A 22,043-nucleotide genomic window follows, 5' to 3' on the forward strand; every position below is an offset into this window, starting at 1 on the left:
TTTACTATTCTTATTACAAACCAGCCTTTCTTTTCTCATAGAGTTTAATTATACGTTGAAATAAAAGCAGCCTTGAAAAATGATAAGAGAAAAGCAATTTAAAATGACTAATACAGTTAGTAATTTCTAAGTGTTTGTTTGCAAACACAGAAGCAATCTTTTTGTAATGTGTGTTTTCTTGAGACTTTCTAGAGATCATTATTTATATTTCTATTTAGGTATGTATTCTCTTGTATCTTGTAGAATTTATGGTTATATCTGTATCTTTGTATTTTACATTTCCTAAGAATGCTAATTTTATCTTATGCACTTTTTATCTTCTCCTCCTACTCCAAAATTTGAATAGTTTTTAAAATTCCTAAGTATCATTTGTTCTATATATCAATGATTAGTAGGAAATGTCTATATTAATCTCTAGTGAGAAATCAACTGGATTATGTCTTTATGATTAGTGGACTCAATTCTGCTGAATATGACCCTCAATTACCTCCTCTGTTGGTAATACTGTTATTAAAGACCTGACTGAGAATCCACATCAAATTCTGATTCCATAATCAATTCTTTATAGATGAAGTCACATGATTCATAGTTGTTTGTATTATAAACAGGATGTTTTCATTATCTGCTTAGTATTGAGATATCTATGTGACTTCACTGACAATAGTGGTGGTATATCCATAAGTATTTTGATGTCTGTTATAAGAGCTATAAAAATTTTTGACCAATTCTTGCTTCTGTAGCATGTCACAAAGCATGTATTACATCTCCATGGGAAATTTATGTTATCCTTCCAAGTATGGGAATAGAAAATAGCTCTGAAATATCTCTTCCCTGATCATTACTACATCAATCATATTGATAAAGATGAAAATGTCATGATTCATTTCTGTACACTTTCTAGCATCCTCCAGAAACTAGTTATGATAGATCATACACTTTTTCTATTAAGGCAAATCAACCAGTTTAGAATTTCACCATCTGCATCTTTCCATCATTGAAAAAAATCAACTTTAATGAATAAATAATAGTGAAGTACTGTTATGAGCCAGGCATCAAACTATACACATTCACATCTACTGTCATTTTTATCCCTCACAAGAGAACTGGGAGTTAGGCATCATTCTGTGCATGCTACAGATAAGGAAATTAGGGCTCCAATAAGTTAAGTGACTTGTCTGGATTCGCTTGGCTTGTAATTCAAACAGGGGTATTTAAACTCACATTATTAGGCAATTACTCTCTTAATTACACTACTAGATGGTAGGTAGTAGTGTGGTGAAGTGATGAAGCTGAGTAATATATCACGTTAGTTTGGTGGTACACAGTCATATAAATCTGATTTGCTCTAATTCATCTAACTGATGTCCCTTTAAATATTTTGCGAGAGTAAGAAACATATATAAATTTCTTCTTCAATTCATTGAAGACATCTAGTTAGAATAAGTTAAAACTTAGAAGAAAGTAAAACCTGTGGCAAGGTGGAGAAGACAGTGGTGAGAGTTTGGAAAGGTTGGTTTGTATCAGTATGTAATAGCAAATTGAATAGAAAGAATGAGTGAAATAAAAATTGATCAAATAAATGGATAGAATGGAAGAATACAAACTGATGGAAAACCAGAGGTTAGATTTGCTTCAGAGAAGAAAAGGAAGCATAAGACAGAACAATTCAGTATGAAAGGAGTTTAATTCAATTATAAAGCCAAAAATGTAATTATAAAGCCATAAATAAGAGTATTACAATTTAATAAGAGAAAACCTAACCACTAGGCTACCACCTCCTAACTCATTAGTGAAAAAGAAATGATTTTAACCTCATATTCTCTGCTCTCGTAAACTCACTTCAACATCTTATGTCTCCTGCTTTTTCCAAGTCCACTCCTATCCCACAGCTTCTGCATGGCTGTCTTGACCTCTTTGTTCCTCAGTGTGTAGATGAGAGGATTCAGCATGGGGGTGATAACATTGTAAAGTACAGACACCATCTTGTCCACAGAAAAAGTGGAGAAAGGACGAGCATAGATGAAAATACAAGGTCCAAAAAAGAGTGTTACCACCATGAGGTGGGAGCCACAGGTAGAGAGTGCCTTTCGCCTTCCCTCTTTGGAGCGAATCTTGACCAGGATAGTGGTGTAGGAAGAAAGCAGCACCACAAAGGAGCTGGTAGAGATCAACCCACTGTTAGATACCATTAGTAATTCAATGATAAATATGTCTGCACAGGCAAGCTTGATCACAGGGGGAATGTCACAAAAGAAGTTGTCCACCTGGTTTGGCCCACAAAAGGGCAGACGGATAGTTAAAATTGTCTGGACAATAGAGTGCACAAATCCTCCCATCCAGGAGGCAGCTACCAAAACACGGCATAATCCTCTACTCATGATAGTAGTATAGTGCAGGGGGCGACAAATTGCAACACAGCGATCATATGCCATCACTGTGAGCAGGAACATCTCAGCCGCCCCTACAAAATGGAGGAAGAAGAGCTGCACGATACATTGGTCATAGGGAATGAGCTTTACGTTAGCAAGAAAGTCAGCCAGAAGCTTAGGGGTAGTTACTGTTGAATAGCATAGGTCCAAGAAAGAGAGATTGCCAAGAAGGAAATACATGGGTGATGAATTCAGATAGTTATCAGAAGCCACTGTGGCCATGATGAGGACATTCCCTACCCAAGTAGACATATAAAAGAAAAGAAATAGTACAAATAGCCCTGCCTCGATAGATGGTGTCTGTGAGAAGCCTGCCAGGACAAATTCTCTCACCACTTCTGTTTGGTTTTTATCCATTTGACCTGGCTCCACCTACATGAAAGAAATTAAATAATGGGCGTTAGTAACATTAAAAATGGATGAGATATTTCTCAGAATATGTAAGAATCTTCTCATTTTAAAAGATTTTTCTTTAGGATACATTCTGATTGATTAGCTGGAAGAAATTATTTTATCCTTAGCTGATATGAATACACATTTAGCAACAAGTTCCAACTTTGAGACAATGAAGTAGCCAAGGTCTTGTGGAGCATAAAGTCACCTGGTCCCAGGCCTTTAACTTCAACTTGATGCATCTCTCTCTTCTATTAGTCAGTATTTTCCTTCTCCTTTTTTACATTAAGTCTTAAGACATATGTTACATTTCCCTGAGAAAATATATGTTTATACATACATCTATATATATGTTTTTAGAATATTAATATCTCAGGGAAATGTAACATATGTCTCAGAGAAATATTTATATTTATATATATATAAATAGATATATATAAATAGATATATATAAACATACATACGTAAGTATATATATACACTATATATATATATATGAATCTTTAGGAGAAAAATAAAACTTGAAGGTAAAATTTAAGATTCCAGTGAGCAGGCATTAGGGTCTATGAAGGTTTTATTTGGGATAGGAAATCACACATATAGATGGATAGTCCGCTATAATAAGCTTGTGCCCTTTTCTATAAAGATAACACTTATGGGGCTCTAATCCTGTACAAATGGTTGGAGGAAGGGTCACATTCCACTTTGGGCTTATTGCTAGTTCACTGACCCTTACTTAGGTTTCCTGAATGCCTGTCCACCTTATTATTGTCTATAATACATTTCTCATCTAAACTCATAGCTAAGGACATTTGGACACAGATTATGCTTTTAATGATTTAAATATAATGACAAAATTGTCATTCATACATTTAGGTGATTCCTGCTTTTTGACTACCCTATCAAATTGGGCAAAAATAAATTATTTCTCTCAGATAAAAGAATTAACAATACAGGGAGTATGTGTATGTTTGTGTATTTTATCCATTCATATGAGCAATGGCTGGAAGGTGCTGCTGCATGAGACGAAATGGGTGATAGTCCATTGAGGACTGTGGGGCTCATGATAGCTGCTATTGACTCAAATTCCACAGTTCTACCACACAAAGAGCTATATTTTGAGGAATTAAGACATAATAATTTAAAGTTTAGATATTGGTGAATTTTCTTTATTTTATCACAGTTTATGCCTCCTCTAAATCTGTGAACTGAATATCTTCCTCTAAGCAATATAGTAAGAATAAAAGTTTTGAAAAGGAAAATTAACTTTAAACTAAATAAAAGTTAGTTTAAATAAAACAATAAATTTTGCATATTTATTAATTAAGGCAATTATATAAGTAGAAATCTTAATTATATGCTCTCTAACAATTGAAAATATCAAGAAACAAGATGAAGAGAAACCCCAAAATTTAAATATTATTTTGTTAAAATGATGTTTGCAAAAGATTCATTAACCTGAGGAAATGATTAAATAATAAAGGGAAGAAAGACACAAACGTATATTCAAAATGTAAAATCTATAAACATAGAAAAGTCAAACCATATAAGCAACAAAAGGAAAAGACAAAATATTTATGTGTTGACTTTGACTATTGGGATGTTCTTTTTACTGATGTGATAGGTTCTAATTTTCTACAATGAACTCAATTATATTTATACTAAATATATAAATTTGCTATGTATTTATATGGCTATACACATCTACACTCATATGACTTACTATTTTATTTTTATATGAGAAAATGAAACATTTGGAATTCGTTATCTCCCGGCAATTTGGTTACGACTTACAGTTACTAAACTTTGGGTAAGAATTTCCTTTAATTATAATCCATGTAATATTTTTTAGAGTAATAGTTGTTGTCTAGGTATAACATCAAACGACCTCATATTTGTTAAAAACAAGTTCTTAACAATGGATTTCTTTTGCAAGAAATATTTCAGTATTTATTTAATTTTTCATGTTTTAAATTTCCTTCTGGTTACAAAAATGGTGAATGCTTATTACTGAAATATGGAAACATGAAAAAAATAATCATCCTCAGAGTACCAAGAGGCAAATACTATTAACTTTAACTAGTCGTATACTCTTAAACCTTTTTAAAATGCATTGGTTGATTTATATAGTAGATATAATATTATATATGTAGTAGGATATACTACTGTAAAATACCACAATTACTGTTAAGTACTGACGTGCACGTGAGTTAAGATGACAGGAGCATATGAACGTCTTTCAGTATACTAGGCTTTAAGTCAAATTACATGCCTTCTGTCTGTAAAGTATGGATACTTAAGTCCTGCAGTCACAGGTGCCTGGCGTGCTGACGCAGAATCCACACTACGCACTATAGAGCCAAGAAGATAAATAAATTAGATGGAACCCCCTTGGTACACTGGCCATCATTAGGAAATTTTGATGTTTAGAGATTTAGGGATTTAGTTACTCATAGTCGAATCACAAAGGGAATCATTAAAAAATTTTAATCAAAACTTTTTGCCAGAAAATATGGAACACAGAAATATGTGTCATGGTGGTAGCAGGATGTGAGCGTAAAAACAATGGAAAGGCAAAAGAAAAAAAGAAAAAAGATAAGATTGTTGCAATAACGTCAGCTGATTATACTGAGAGCTGAGTGTTCCCAGAACGGGGGTTGATGGGAAGGATAATGAAAGATTAAGGAAAGTGCGGTTGCAGGTGCCTCGCCAAAAACAGTATAGCTTTGCTTGCACTGCTTTCTTCATATGGAGTGCCTTCTCTAATTGGAATTTTTCACTTTAGATTTTATCTTATTTTATTTTTTGAGATTATAGAAAAATGTAAAGTAAGAATAACAGTCTCCCCTTTCTTCCAGTGCCACCTCTGTGTCATGGGTGGTGGGGGGGGGGCTGGAGAGAGAAAGAGAGAGAGGGAAGAAAGAGAGAAAGAAAGAGAGAGAGAAGAAAGAAGAGAGAAAAGGGGAAAGAGAGATTCATGGATATATTTCCATGTACTGTATGAAGCTCTAGTTCTTTTTTTAATTGATACATATTTTAAAAACTTGGGTAGGCTATAATGAAATAAGTACTGTATTTATGCGCATGTAAATCGTCTGTTTTATCACTATTATAAATAGCACCGCAATGAACAACACTGAATTTTGTTCACACTTCCTTAGACATTTATTGATTATTTGTAGGGCATAGAGGCCTGAAAGTGAAATTTCTGACACAAATATTGACGGATATTTTTCTCCCAAAAAAGCTGTACTAATTTACACTCCCATGAACAATATACATATTATTCTCACGCTCTTTCCAACACTGGATAATGGCAGCCTTTATTGTCATTTCATTTTAATTTTGCAAATATAATGAGTAAAAATGATAGCCTGTTAACTTAATTTGCATTTTCCTCATCAGTAGTGTGAATGTACTTTTTTTCAGGCTTTTACTAGTTACATATTTTTTCTCCTGAAAATTTCAAGATTATTGTGGCAACTTTGCTAAACTCACTTAACATAGTTATTGCATTGAATCTGTAGGCCAAGTGGGACAACATGGACATCTTAAGAATACTGTCTTCCAATCTTTGAACACAGGATTTCTTTCCATTTATCTGTGTCTTTAATTTTTTCGTCAATATTTTATAGTTGTTGGTGTACAAGCGTTTCACCTCCTTGGTTAGATACGTTCCTAAATATTTTATTCTTTTTGAAGCTATTGTAACCAAAATAGATTTCTTAATTTCCTTTTTCTACTGTTCATTGCTAGTGTAGAAGATTGCAACTGATTTTTGTGTGTTGATTTTTTATTCTGCAAGTTTGCTGAGTTTATTAGTATTAACAGTTCTTTTGGTGGAGCCTTTAGGGTTTTGTACATAAAAGATCATATTGTCTACAAAGAGATAATTTTAATTCTTCCTTTCCTATTTGGGTAGTTTTTATCTGTTTTTCTTGCATAATTGCTCTGGCTAGGACTTCTAATATTGTGTTGAGTAGAAGTGGTGAGAGTGGGCATTCTTGCCTTACTCCTGATCTAAAAGAAAAACTTTCAGTCTTTCATTATTGAGTGTAATGTCAGCTGTGAGCTTTATTACACTGAGGTAATTTACTTCTATTCCTAGGTTTTTGAGTGTGTTTCTCACGAAAGGTGGTATTATTTTGCCAAAAGCTTTTTCAGCATCAATTGAAAGAATCATTTTTTTTTTTGTTCTTCACTCTGTGAATATGGTATCTTACATTGATTGGTTTTCATATATTAAAGCACCCTTGTATTTCAGGAATAAATTCCATCTGGTCATGGTATATAGTTCTTTTAATGTGCTGTTGAATTCAATTTGATAGCATTTTGTTGAGATTTTTGCTTCACTATCCATCAAAGATATAGGTCTGTAATTTTCTTATAGTGTTTTTGTTGGGCTTTACTGTCAAGGTAATATGGGCATCACAAACTGAGCTTGGAAGTGCTCCTTCCTCTTCGACTTGTGAGAAGTGCTTCAGAAGGATTCATGCTAATTATTTAAATGTTTGGGATAATTGTCCACCGAATCCATCTGGACCTGGGCTTTTCTTTGTTGTGAGGTTTTTGATTAGTGATTCAATCTCCTTGCTCATTATTGGACTGTTCATGTTTTCTATTTTCATGATTAGGTCTTAGCAGATTGTGTGTTTTTAGGATTTAATCCATTTCTTCTAGGTTATCCAACTTGTTGGTATGCAATTGTTCAGAGTATTCTCTAATGATGCTTTTATCTTGGTGGCATTGGTAGTAATGTTCCCCCTTTGACATTTGATTTTAGTTATTTGAGGATTTTCTCTTTTTTCTTAATTAATCTAGCTAAGGATTTGTCAAATTTGTTGATCTTTTCAAAAGCCAACTCTCAACTTCACTGACTTTTTTCCCTTGTTTTTCTACTTTTTATTTAGTTTCTATCTGGTCTATTCTTTATTATTTCCTCCCTTTGGCTACCTTTGGGTTTAATTGTTCTTTTTCTAGTTTATTGGGGTGTAAAGATAAGTTTCTAATTAGAGATCCTTCTTTGTTAATGCAAGTATTACAGGCACACATATCCCTCTTAGCACTGCTTTCACTGCATCCATAAATTTTAGTATATTGTGTTTTCATTTTTATTTCTCTCAAACTATTTGCTAATTCACCTTGTAACTTCTTCTTTACCCATTGGTTGTTTAAGAGTATGTTGTTTAATTCCCACATATTTGTGGATTTTCCAATTTTCCTTGTGCCATTGATTTCTAATTTCATTTAGTTATAATTAGAAAAGATACTTTGTATGATTTCAACCTCCTTCTATCTGTTAAGACTTGTTTTGTGGCCTAATATGTGGTCTTTCCTGGCGAATTTTCCATGTGCACTTGAGGTAAAATGTATAATTAGGTGTTGTTAGGTGGAGTGTTCTGCATATGTCTGTTAGATCCAACTGACCTATAGTGTTATTTTCTTACTGATCTTCTGTCTTGCTGCTCTATGCATTGTTGAAAGTTGAGTACTGAAGTCTTCTACTATTACTGTGTTATTGTCTATTTATCCCTTCAATTCTTTCAAAGTGTTTCATATATTTAGAAACTTTGAAGTCTGTTGAATAAATGTTTATAATTGTTATATCTTCTTGGTGAATCAACTCTTTTATAGCTATATAATGTTCTTTTTTGTCTCTTGCAACAGTGTTTGATTTAAAGTCTATTCTGTCTGATATTATTATGGCCACTCCTGCTCTCTTTTGGCTGATGTAGGCATGGAATATCTTCTTCTGTTCTTTCACTTTCACCCTATGTGTGTCTTTAGATCTAAAGAAAATCAGTTATAGAAAGAATGTACTTGGAACCTACTTTTTTAATCCATTCAGCCAATCCATTTCTGGATTGAAGAAATTAATCAATTTACATTTAGAGTAATTACCGATAGGGAAGACTTTACTATTGCCATTATGTTCATTGTTTTCCGTATGTCTTGAAGCATTTTTGTCCCTCCTTTCCTCTCTTACTGTCTTCATTTATCTTTTGTTAATTTTTTTGTAGGTAAAATACTCTGTATTTAGATCCAGATGGTTGCCAACATTTTTTCCATTATATATTTATTTTTTTAAATATTTTTTTCCTCCCCAAAATCCCAGTTGTTTATCCTAACTGTAAATCATTCTTGTTCTGTATGGCTGCTGCCACAACACGGCAACTGACAGACAGGTGGTGTGGTTCTGCCACCAGAAAGTGAACCCGGGCCACAGAAGTGGTGAGCGCCAAACTTTAACCACAAGGCCATCAGGGCTGGCTGAAGAATATTTTTGGATGACTCTATTTAGGATGAACCATTCATTGCCTTTTCCTGATGTTGCCTTTCACAAGTTAGGAGATAATGGCTGATGACACCCAGGTACTGTTGAAATTACAGAAATAGTTAGATTTGCCTCTGCCAACTGTCGCAAGAGTACCAGTATCTCATATTCTCAGCCAGAATTTCTCTCATCCTGGACTCATAAACAAACACTTCCCAATTTCCCATCTCTCCAGCTCCTGGGAACCACTAATCTACTTTCTATTTCTATGAGTTTGCCTAATCTGGGCATTTCGTTGAAGTGGAATCTTACAATATGTGGCCTTTTGTGACTGGCTTCTTTCACTTAGCGTATTGTTTACAAGGTTGATTTATATTGTAGCATGTGTCAGTACTTTGTTCCTTTTAATGGCTGAATAACATTCCTCTGTATGCATATATCACATTTGGTTATCTATTCAATAGTTGATGGATATTTGAGTTGTTTTCATTATTGGTCTATTATGAGTTATGCATTAACAAGCTTTTGTGTGAACATATGTCTTCCCTCTCCTAGGGTATATCCCTGGTAATAGAATTGCTAGGTCACATGTTAACTTTATATTTAACATTTCGAGAAACTTTCAGACTCTTTTGCAAAGTGGCTGCACCATTTTGCTATCATACCAGAATAGTATGGAGTGTATGGGGTTTTCAATTTCTCTGTGTCCTCACCAACACTTGCTGCTTTCTGGATTTTTTTGTTGTTGTTTTTTTACTTTAGACATCCTTGTAGATACTAAATGGTATCTTATTGTGGTTTTCATGTTCATTTCCTCTGATGTTGATTATCTTTTAATGTGCTTAGTGGCCATTTGTATGTCTTCATTGGAGAAATATATATTCTTATCTTTGAGCATTTTTAATTAGTTTAGTCAGCTTTTTATTGTTCAGTTGTAGAAGGTTTTTATATATTCTGGATATAAATCCTTTATCAGATATATAATTTGCAAATATTTTCTCTCAATCTATGGTCTGCCTTTTTTCTTTCTTGACTGTGTTCTCTGAAGTTTTGAAGTTTTTGATAAAGTCCAGTTTATCCACTTTTCTCTTTGTCACTTATATTTGTGTCATATCTAAGAGACCATTGCCTAATCCAAGATTACAAAAATTACTTCCATGTTTGTTTATATTTTTATTATTTGATGTAGATGATTTTTTCAAACTTTGTATTCATTTGGTTCTTTTAAGAAGAATTTGTGAAGACAGGAATCAATGCAAGCTCCAAATTGCTACTTTGAACTAAAGCTTGCAAGCACTTTACGGCATAGTCAAACGTGTCGCAAGTTTATAGGATCGTATGAGTCACTGCATGTCATTTATTTCTTGTTTTGCGGTCTTGATATTCCTAAATAGATTGTCGCATATCACACATTTTCAAGAGGAATCTGTTTGATTGTGTCCCAGAGACTGTCAAATCTTGATCTAATCTTTTTAAAATAAATTATTCATAATTTATGTTCATGTAATACCTCTTAGAGACATTTAAGGCATTGATTTAGAGGAGGGGTAAAGGATGAGAAATAAATTATTGATAAAAGAAAACAAAAAAATAGGCAAGTTGTGGAATATAGAGTAAAAGGAAGGATGGAATTAAAGAAATTATTATGACAATTATAATAATATACAGTCATAAATTTCTTTTCTTTAAATACATTATAAAGACAAAAAAGGTGTGTAGAAAAAAATTTAGTGTGTCAAAAGTATTGGTATCTTCAAAACTTTCGTTCACTGTTTTTTTTTTTGCTTCTGTTTCTACATGATGGATAATTTTCACATTGTCAGTTATAACTGGGTGAACACCATTTTATTGAATTGGCAAAGACTCATTATTTTCTTCATGGTGCTCATAATTATCTTGCTAAGTTTATTTCTAGGTGATTTTGAAATTGTGTTGCCGTCAAAAAAGAAATAGTTTCCCCAGAATAGTTTACAAGTTATTACACCCATAAAAGGAAGATTGCATTTCCTGTGTATTTTCTAACTAGCTAAATTAATGTTTTAATTGATTCTCTTCTTCTGGGTAGACAATCATTTCTTCAGCCAATTTTCAGTACTGAAAATTTCTCTCTTCCTTTCTAATATTTATACTTTTATATTATTATAATGTCTCAATTCATTGATGTGGATACATACAGTGACCTAATTGTATTAATTGACTTTTCCAAAATTATGTTTTCAAAAACAAATTACCTGTAAATATCAATGACTTCAGCAATTTTTTTTTCTTACTCATGGTATGTGTTGCCCATTGGTTGGCTCTACATATCTTCTTCATTCTTGGGTCCAGATAAGAAAAAAAAAATCACTTTCTTTTTTTATTGCACAAGAAAAAGAACCACGATGCACTGCATAATGGTTCTTAAAGGTTTTCTTCAGAGGCAGCATATTTAAATTTGCCTTATACTTCATTGGGCAAACCAAGTCACATTGCCTAGTCTAACATCTGTGAAACACGGAAGTATAATCTTTTTATACAAAGGGCAATGAATCACTTGGGGCTGTAACTCTCCTTACTATGTGGTCATATCTTTTGTCCTGGATTTTAACTGGAATGCTTTTTGTGTTTTACTGTGAAAGTATGGTTTTGCCAATTGTTTCTGGTAAACAGATTCTTTGCTAGATTTTACTTCTGGTTTATTTATCAAGATTGGATGTTCAATTTTATCTATTGCTGTTTCTACACTTATAAAGGTGTTTCTATGTTTTTTTCCATTAATTAATGTAATAATTTATATTCTTGTATTATATTCACATGTGATACAATGTTGGATACCTCTTAAATTAAAGGAATAAATCTTACTTGATAATATTTCATTGTTGGAAATATTCTGCATTAGAATATGGGTTAATATTATATTCAGAATATTTGTAATGCTGAATATCATACCTAAGGGCTCAACAAACTGGAGATCAGTACATAAATTTGTGTCTATTCAGAAAATGCTAATGTTATAGTATGGAGTCTTTAAAATATCAAAGTGGTTAACATATGGGAGGTTTTCATAAATATCTTTCCTATGTTAAGAAATTTTACTCATAGCTAGAGGATGCATCTCTCAGTTTGGTGGTGGTGGTGAGCTGTGGTGGGACAAACAAGTTGGAGAGAAGATGATGAACAGTTTTTAACGTGGTTAAGTACATGGGCTCCAGAGACAAAAGTCCAGAGACTTTTCTCCAAGCTTGGAACCAAGTCTCGTTGCCTGAGCTACAGCTTTCCCTTTATCACCAGGAGATTATTTCTGATCATAGTTTAAAAAAAGTAAGCTTATTCTTGCCAAAATCATTTTTATTTGTTTCAATTTCCCTCATTATTCTAAATGTAAAATCCCTGAATTAGAATAGGAAATGTGTAAGAAGCTGAGACAAACTCCAGCATGGTGAGTAAAGAACAGAATGAGAAACTGGGTTCAGTAGGACAACGTTATAAATTCCCTCTCTAGAGAGCTACTCTCCAAAGACACTCCTTAAGAGGTAAAGGGGTTCATTTGAATTGTTCATTTGATTCTATCTAGATCATGAAACTGTTATTCTTTTTGCAACTGTCAAGTCACCTTCACAGTATATATAAGAAAGAGAGCTAGAGAGGGCAAGTCCAAAGAATGTCCTCGACTCATTTCTTAATCTTGTAATGTTCTTACTCCAAAAAGTTTCCTCAGCAGTTCATATGAATTCCCACAATAATGCATGGAACATTATTATATTTGCTTTTTCTGAGATATGAGACTAGAGTTTGCACTCTGACGTGGAAGATGACATTCAGCCAAACAGATTTCTGTGATGCGCACTCTGTTTCTTCAGGTAAAGTAAAGCTCACATGACTCCAAACTCCCCTATTTCCTCATTTCACCTTTCTCTAGTTTTATATTCTGCAACTTAATATGAGAATTATGAAAGTATTCCTTCTCTGGGATCAAAGCCAACATTTTTTGCTGAGAGCTTATAAAAAAATTTACTTTAAAAATTTGCTCTTAAAGAGGCTTACCAGCTCCCCCTTTGTATTCTGACTATATATGACGAGGTTCAAACGCTGCATCAGAGAAAATTCCAGAAAATGAATGTGCATACATCTTCCTTCAATGAGACTTCAAGTGATATATTGCCTATCCCTGTTATATTTACTTCTAGAAGCTAGGAGACAAGGGCGTTTTACTCATAGTTTGACTGCAAAATTTGAGGAACAGTCTCTGTGAGCATAACTGACTTTGACATATCTTTATAAATGATACATATTTGACTTTAATAACTATCAAACTATTTTATATCAAGTGTAATCTTAAGGAAGAACAACATCACATAGATTAGGAATTGAGTGTGTTGTGGGGGATGATGCTCGATCGATATGAAGGATAATATTATTAGTAGAGTTTGTTTCCTTAAGTTTCTTGGTAAAATACAGCAGATTGTCAGCACCCCTCTTGCAGGCAGAGATTAACATTAACCCACTTTTCTAACATATTGTTTGTCTTTTACTTATTGATTTTCAGCACTCCTTTTGATATCTGGATGTTACTTTTTATTTGGAATTACTTTGGCATTTCTTTTACTATTATTATATGGTGTCTTGTTTTTCCGAAGTTTTTTTTTTAATACAACTAAAAATATGTTAATCTCTATAGATTTGGTTTTACTATGCCCTGTTTAACAAAGTTTTCCATTTTGTAATGCTAATATTCTCCTGTATAAATTTCCATTTATTTTATATTTTAAAGTTTTGCTTTTCACAATTCAGTTTTTAATTCAATCTGGGAAATATCTTTGTATATGTCAAAGATGAGGGTTACTTATATGAGTAGCTTTAAAAAATTTACTTCATTTTAGAAAGATATAAGTATTATACACAGCAGTTTTTCAAACTGAAAATATTTATACTCATAAAATAGATTCAATATAATTAATAAAATATCGATTTTACTTTCATATGTAATCAGTTACTGTGGAGAAACAGGATAAGAAGTGAAGAGGTAGATAGAGATTTGTGGGAGGAGGAGAGAGAAAAAACTCAGTTGGATAGAAGGAAACTGGACACCAGGAAAATACCATATGAAACCTGGAGAAGATATGCTACAGTTGAATAAATTATAGACATGTCAAGAATTACAAAAGTGTTTGCACACACAGACACACAGACACACACAGAAACCAAATGAAACAGAGAAATATGTAGACACTAAGATATTTAGAGACATATCGACAAACGTATGGGAATTATTAGAATGAATGAAAACATATGAAGTGAGAAAATCCAGTCAATGGAAAAGCAAGAGAGAATTGTTGAGGGCTTGTAGGGGCTGAGATTGAGTAACACTGTCAGTCATTCAATCTAGGGCATCAGTCTGGGTAATTGTTTGTGTTTAGTTTGGAATTCTCATGAATTGACTGGCTTAAAAAAAATTCTTCCTTAGTATAAATCCATTGCTTTTCAAATGTCAAAGCTTATTTTTTAAAATAACTTTTTTTTTAAAAAAAAGACATATTTTCATGAATTTAAAGGGTTTGAATATATTTGAACTCCTGATTAAGATTTTAGGCCTACGGGCCAATTTCTTTCTTTTTTTTTTTTTTTCTTTCTTTTCTCTTCATTTCCAAGTTGATTGTCCTATTTTATGGTATATTTTTTCAAACTTTATTGAAGTATGATTGACAAATAAAAATTAGATACATTTAAGAGTACAATGAGGGGCCAGCCTTGTCACACAGTGGTTAAGTTCACATGTTCTACCTTGGTGGCCCGGGGTTCCCTGGTTTGGATCCCGGGTGCAGACACAGCACCACTCGGCTAAACCATGCTGTAGTAGGCATCCCACATATAAAGTAGAGGAAGATGGGCACGGATGTTAGCTCAGGGCCAGTCTTCTTCAGAAAAAAAAAGAAAAAAAAAGAGTACAATGAGATGATTTGATAAACTTATACAGTGTAAAATGATTACCAAAATCAAACTAATTAATAAATCTATCACCTTATGTAGTTATTCTTTTTTTTCTTTGTTTCAGTTATAAGATTAATAAATTCTGGAGATCTAATGTACAATGTGGTGCCAATAGTTAATGTATTGTACACTTGAAATTTGCTGAGTGTTCTCACAACAATTTGTTTAAAATTTAGCCTGTCTACGCTATGTAATGCCAAACCAAACCAAAACAAAAAAATATTATATCTTCACATTATAGAGTCATTTATTTTTGCAAATAAAAGCTTCACCATTCTATAATGCGTGAATGTTGAATTTAAAGTTGACGTGTTTTTATTTCCTAAAGGCTATTTTTTTCCAAAGTCAAACTACTATTTTCATATGTAATCTTAATGATGACAATGTTTAGAGAAAATAGCAACAATACAATATACCAATGGAAAAATGCACACAAGGCAAGCACTACATAATGCTCTGATCCAAACTATAGTTTGCCCTGCATGGTTTGGAAAAGGATTTAATTATTTTACAGAAGGCGAGATTTATCTAGAACAGTGGGTCTCAAACTTGTTGATTTGGGAGCTCTTTATAATCCTAAAACTCGTCAAAGACCCCCAAAGAGCTTTTGTTTATGTAAGTTATAATTATTCATGTTTACCATTTAGAAATGAAAACAGGAAAAATAATGTTTAAATAAAACTTCATTTTAAAGTAGCAATAATAAACTAAACATATTAACATAAATTTCAATTTGAAAATAATTGTTTTGTCAAAATAACAGAAAATAGTGTAGTTATATTTTTTGAAAATCTCTTAATGTTTACCTTAAGAGAGGACAGTTAGATGCTTGTATCCACTCCCCTAATTAGTATTTTGTGAGATCACCCATCATGCAGCCTGAAAAACTTCATTTAAGTATCAACAAAACTGAGAATGAATGAAGCAAATATTTTAGTCGTATTATGACAATAGTTTTGACCTCGATGCCCTGAAAACTTTTGAAGAACATCCGTAGTCCCTGGACTGTACCTTAAAAACCACTCTTCTAGAACGTCAGATTTGAGTATTTTCTTTTTCCACACAAAATACCTGAGATTTGAAGACTCACTCTCTGTAATAATCATATGGTATTGGAGAGTCTTATTAAATACTATCTTCTATCTTCCATATTTATATTTTTTGAATTACTCAATGATTATGATCATTGTAAATGTGGCTAATTCGAAGAATTTAAATTACAGTGTTGGAGAATCAACTTAGAGAAAATTTGTCATTAGATTTGAAATTTAGAAAGTGGGATTTCTTCACTATAAGATTACGAGTAGGAAATATATCCATTTACCTGGACTGTTTTTATTAATAAATTCAATGGTCAAGATCTCTTTGACTTTCTATGCAGCATATCAGGTACTGTAATGCAGTGAACATTTAAAAATTATATACATATCGTATTTTTAGAGTGTATTTTTACTGAAAGGAGGAATTGAAAAGGGAAATCTAATAAATTTTCATTTTAACATTTATTTATAATCTATTCTAGAAAAAATATAGGAATAATTCCCGTAACCTAACACAATAAAGCTAAAAGCAATTATCTTATAAACAGTGTTAAAATCTATTGGATACTGTCCTCAAACCATCTTGCATATTTCTCTCAAAAATAGAGCAAACAATATAGAGCATCATTCTCTTTAATATCTTTGTATGTCACAAACACTGAGTTATCTCCTGGCTGTGTTCATTCAGTTCTTATTCATTCAATGCTTGACCTGACATTGGACATCCTTGTATATAGTTGCTCACTGTCAATACCAACTAAGTTTGATAGTAAACCTCAGGATGACTGGAAAGTGACAGTTCACTTTGTATTTTTATTATATCCAGAGTAAGTCTATGAATACCTCAAAATAATGGAAATATCACTGCATGAGTCATGATATTTTGTTACTTACTGACATGCAGAATGATGTGACCCAAAGCAAGACATCTGCCCTAATGAGTAATAATATCTAAGGTCACTTCTAACATGGAAATTTGTTGTTTTTGCAGCATTAAAAACAAACCAATATTCCACCATGAATAATTGCTCTAGCTCTGTGAGTAAATTCATCCTTTTAGGCTTCCCTTATGCCTGGGAAATTCAGATGCTCCTCTTTTCAATCTTCTCTGGGAGATATATTCTGACACTAATTGGAAACCTGTGCATTATCTGTGCTGTAAGGTGGGACCATCAACTACAAACTCCAATGTACATGCTGCTGGCAAATTTTTCCTTCCTGGAGATCTGGTTTATCACCTCCACTGTCCCTACCATGCTAGCCAATTTTCTCTCTGAGAACACCACCATCTCTGTTTCTGGCTGCTTCCTTCAGTCTTACTTCTTCTTCTCCATAGGCACCACTGAGACCTTCTTCTTGTGTGCCATGGCCTTTGACAGGTACCTTGCTATCTGCAGGCCCCTGCACTACCCCACTGTCATGACAGTTCAACGCTGCATCAGAATAGGAGCCTGCTGCTGGGTGTGTGGCTTCTTGTACTTCCTCTTGCCTGTTTACCCAATCTCTCAACTCCCGTTTTGTTGTCTCAATAAAATTGATCACGTCCTTTGTGACCCAGATCTCCTAATTAAGCCGTCTTGTGTGCCAGCGCCTGCCACTGAGATCCTCTGTGCCATCTATAACTCAGTCCTCATTTTCTCCACCTTACTTTTCATTACAAGCTCCTACATCCTGGTAATTAAAGCTGTGCTCAGAGTCACCTCAGCAGAAGGCGGGCATAAGGCCTTCTCCACATGTGGTTCCCATCTGGCCGTGGTATCCTTATTCTATGGCTGTATCATGGTTGTATATGTGAGTCCAACAGCAGGCAATCCAGCTGAGATCCAGAAAATTATGAGTTTGTTCTATTCTGTGATTACTCCACTTTTCAACCCCTTGATCTACAGTCTCCGGAATAAGGAAATGAAGGTAGCTCTGAGAAAATTATTCAGAACCCTGCTATTTAGTCAGAGGCACAGAAGAAATGTTTGAAGAATTGTGTTCATAACTGAAATAATATATAGAAAATAAATAATTAAAAGATTGATATTCAATTGTATTAATTGAAATGGAAAATATCTTTTTGGGGGGAGGAGGAACATATTCAAAGTAATAAAATGTTTATAAAGCCAATTGTATTCATCTGTTCGTTTTTTATTATTAGTGAATAATTTGTATTAATAGTAAAATTTTTCAAATTTAAAGAAAAATAATCAAAGAAAAAATTATCAGTCATCTTGCTGGAATTCAGATTTAATACTAGTTAATATTTGGCTGCCAATATTACATACACATGTACACACAATCTGTCCTGGATTTTACATTTATTATTAAAATTTTTCAGGTGAGTCAGAATCTATGTATGTTATCTTTACAAAACAATGTTTAAATGCTAACTCTTGTGTCAATAATAAAAACATAAAAAACACGCATTGAGTTTTCTCATGAAAATTTATTTATCATAATTGTATTTCTTCTCACTTTCTCACCAAGATTTAGTGAAAATACTTTGTATTTAGATCCAGATGATTGCCATTAAATTTTTTCCTTTATGTATTTACTTCTAAGAATTATTTTTGAAAAGAGCTCTATTTAGGATGAACTTTGCATTGCCTTTTCCTGATATGCCATTTTTGCCAGTAGGTTAAGATGTAATGGCTGGTAGCTCCCAGGTACTGTTGTAATTACAGAAGTTGTTAGAATTGCCTCTGCTAACTATCTCAAGGGTAGTAGTATCTTATACTCTCAACCAGAATTTTCTTCATTCCACAAAGAAATCCTTTACCCAGTAGCAATTTCTCCCCACTCTTACTTCTCTAAAGTCCTGGCAATCACTTTCTGTTTCTGTGTTTTTGTCTATTCTGGACATCATATAAATGGAATCATACAATATGTGGCCTTTCCTGATTGGCTTCTCTCATTTAGTATAATGTTTATGAGGGTCCATTTTTGTTGTAGCATATACTAATGCTTCATTCCTTTCTATGGCTGAATAACATTCCATTGTATGGCTATTCTACATTTTGTTTATCAATTCAGCAATTGATTGGTATTTGAATTGTTTCTATTTTGTAGTTATTATGAGCAACACTGCTATGAACAGTCCTGAATAAGTTTTTATGTGAACGTGTTTTCTTTCTGTAGTGTATATCCCTGGGAGTAGAATTGCTGGGTTGTATGTAAACTCTATATTTAACATTCTAAGGAACTGTCAGACAGTTTTGCAAAGAGGCTGTATCATTTTTCTATCTCACAAGCAATGCATGTAATGAGAATTTCAATTCTCTGCATCCTTACCAATGCTTGCTATTTCCTGCCTTTTTGACTTTAGCCATCCTAGTAGGTGTGAAGTGGTATCTTACTGTGTTTTTTTAGCATTTTTCCTCATGACTAATAAGATTGATCATCTTTTCATGTGTTTATTAGCCATTTGTATGTCTTAGTTGGAGAAACATATAGTCAAACCCTTCAACCATTTTTAAATTGGGTTATTTGTCTTTTTATCATTGAGTTGCAGAAGATATTAATATACTTTGAATATAAGCCTCTTATCAGATATAAAATTTGCAAATATTTTCTTCCAGTCTATAAATTGCCTTTTTACTTTCTTGAACATGTTCTTTGAAGTTTTGAATTTTGATAAATTTCAATTTATCTACTTTTTTAATTTGTCACATGTGCTTTTGGCATCATATGTAAAAAAAACTCTTCCCAAATACAAGGTCATAAAAGTTATGTCTATGGGTATTTATACTATTATTTTTCAGTGAAGATGATTTTTTCAACTTTTGAATTTATTTGGTTATTTTAACAGGAATTTGTTAAGACAGGAATCATATGCAAGTTCCAAATAACTATTTTGAAGTAAAAGCTCCCCAAACACTATTTTGGTGGTAGCCATGTTGCAGCAAATAATTTGCTTATCAGTGTGTGAGAGAAAGGAATTAAAGCAGTTGGTCTGCTTTCCATTCAACTCCTTCACCAGAAAGACATCCCTGGGGGTAAAAGGGTGATGATTTCATGGATGGGATGTACACTTATCTCCAAACATCTAGTTGTATGCTTTAAATATGTACAACTTTTTAGGCCAATCATACCTCAATAAAATGATTTTTTTTGTAAAGAAAAAAAGAAAATGGATTGGGTATATGTAGCATATTGAAAAGAGTATCTCCAACTTCTCTAAGCTGTGATTCTGATCCAGCAATTTGCTTATTGCTTGTTCCACACTACTTCATTGACTCTTCACAACCATTTGTAGTTTCACTGAAGTTAGAGATATCCAGGACCTTCTCAAGGCAATACAGATAGTAAGTGGTTGAATGGGGACTGCAACCAGGAACTGGATTTAGAATCAAATTCTTAAACATGACATAATATTACCCCTTCCCTCAACTCCTTGAAATTAAGAACTTTATTTTAAAATTTACTTTCAAATTTTACAGAAATATCAGTTAGGTAATAGAAGTAAAAAAGATACAGGCAAATTCCAGAGGTAATTATGTTTCTTTTCTTGTTTTCTTTTTTTTTGGACCTAAAATCCTGTCAGTGTTGAATTTAGGAAGAGCAATTTACCACAACTATACCATAGGTCAGAATAAACAGGCTTCACTATTCAGTGGTGAGAGGAATCTCATAGTGTTATCAATTATTTACCTGAAAGGAAAGGAAAGTTGTCTCCTGAACAGCAAATATCCACACAATCACACATAGAAAGATGAATGGTCCAAAGAATAATATGACAACTGAGATGTGAGCAATCAATGTGGAGTTGGCCTTTGCCACACTGGCAGAGGAGCGATTCTTAGCTGTGATAAGTATCATAGTGTAGGAGACAACCAAGAGGAGGAAGGAACTCATAGAAAGAAAGCCACTGTCTGCAACTCTTAGTAGGCTGACAGCATAAGTGTTTACACAGGCCAGCTTTGTCACTAGAGGGAGGTCACAGAAAAAACAGTCTACCTGATTCAGATCACAAAATGGCAAGTTAACAGTAAATGCCCATGGGCTAGTAGTATGGATGAAGCCCACAAATTGGGAGATGAGAATGAGAATAATACATACATGGTGGCTCATGATTGCCAAATAGTGGAGATGTTTGTATGTAGCAACATAGTGGTCATAAGCCATGGACACAAGGAGAACCATTTCACTACCAGTGTAAAAGTGAACAAAGAAAATATAGGCCAGGCAGACATCAAAAGAAATAGTCTTGCACCCAACCAGAAAGTTTGCAATCATTTTTGGAGTAGCAAAAGAGGCAACATGTGTATCTATAAAAGAGAGGTTTGCAAGTAGAAAGTACATGGGGTTATGAAGCTGAGCATCACTGAGTTCACATTGAGGATAATGAGAAAGTTGGCCAGTAGTATTGTTAGGTAAAGTAGTGAAAATATGACAAATAAGAAAGGCTGGAGCTCCTGAGAATTAGAAAGTACAAGCAACACAAATTTGGTCACTCAAGAATGATTTGTTTCATTCATTGACTTTGGAATGAACCTATCTTCAGTAACCTGAATAGGAGAGAAACAGGATCAATTAATGAACAGAGTATGGGTTTGATTTCCCGATTCCACTTCAGTCCCTATGGATTCTAATTTCTTCTTACATTTATGTGTTTGAGTTTTCATGCATTATTAAAAATTATATAGACAGCATAACAACATTAGTAAATAATGAAGGGGAGAGATGTCAAGATGTTCCACCAATGGCATATCCAACTATTTAAGAAATGTAATAAACTAATTTACAAATGAAATTGAATACTTGAAAAGTTATTTTTTGACATTACAGAAATTCACTGTACAAATCTACAGAGAAAATATCTAAATTATTTTTCTACAATAAATGTTATAACAATTTTCTTGAATGTCGAACACAGAGCAAGATAATTTTACAGACTTAATGTTGACCAAAACCTTAGAAAAAAAGAGTGTGTAGTGTAGGAAGCTGTTTAGATAA

At 33.2% G+C, this 22,043-nt stretch overlaps 1 protein-coding gene and 2 pseudogenes across 1 annotated transcript; 1 reads left to right on the forward strand and 2 right to left on the reverse strand.

The window, feature by feature from the left end:
* Positions 1 to 1,848: 1,848 nt before the first annotated feature.
* Positions 1,849 to 2,786, reverse strand: OR4Q2 (olfactory receptor family 4 subfamily Q member 2). Its single transcript, XM_014733685.1, is given in 2 exon segments — positions 1,849 to 1,871; positions 1,874 to 2,786. Coding segments are annotated over 2 exon segments (936 nt in total).
* On the forward strand, positions 17,121 to 18,074 carry OR11G33P (olfactory receptor family 11 subfamily G member 33, pseudogene; annotated as a pseudogene).
* Positions 20,727 to 21,565, reverse strand: OR4K15IP (olfactory receptor family 4 subfamily K member 15I, pseudogene; annotated as a pseudogene).

This window comes from Equus caballus, chromosome 1, assembly GCF_041296265.1.
Source record: "Equus caballus isolate H_3958 breed thoroughbred chromosome 1, TB-T2T, whole genome shotgun sequence".
Taxonomy (NCBI): domain Eukaryota; kingdom Metazoa; phylum Chordata; class Mammalia; order Perissodactyla; family Equidae; genus Equus; species Equus caballus.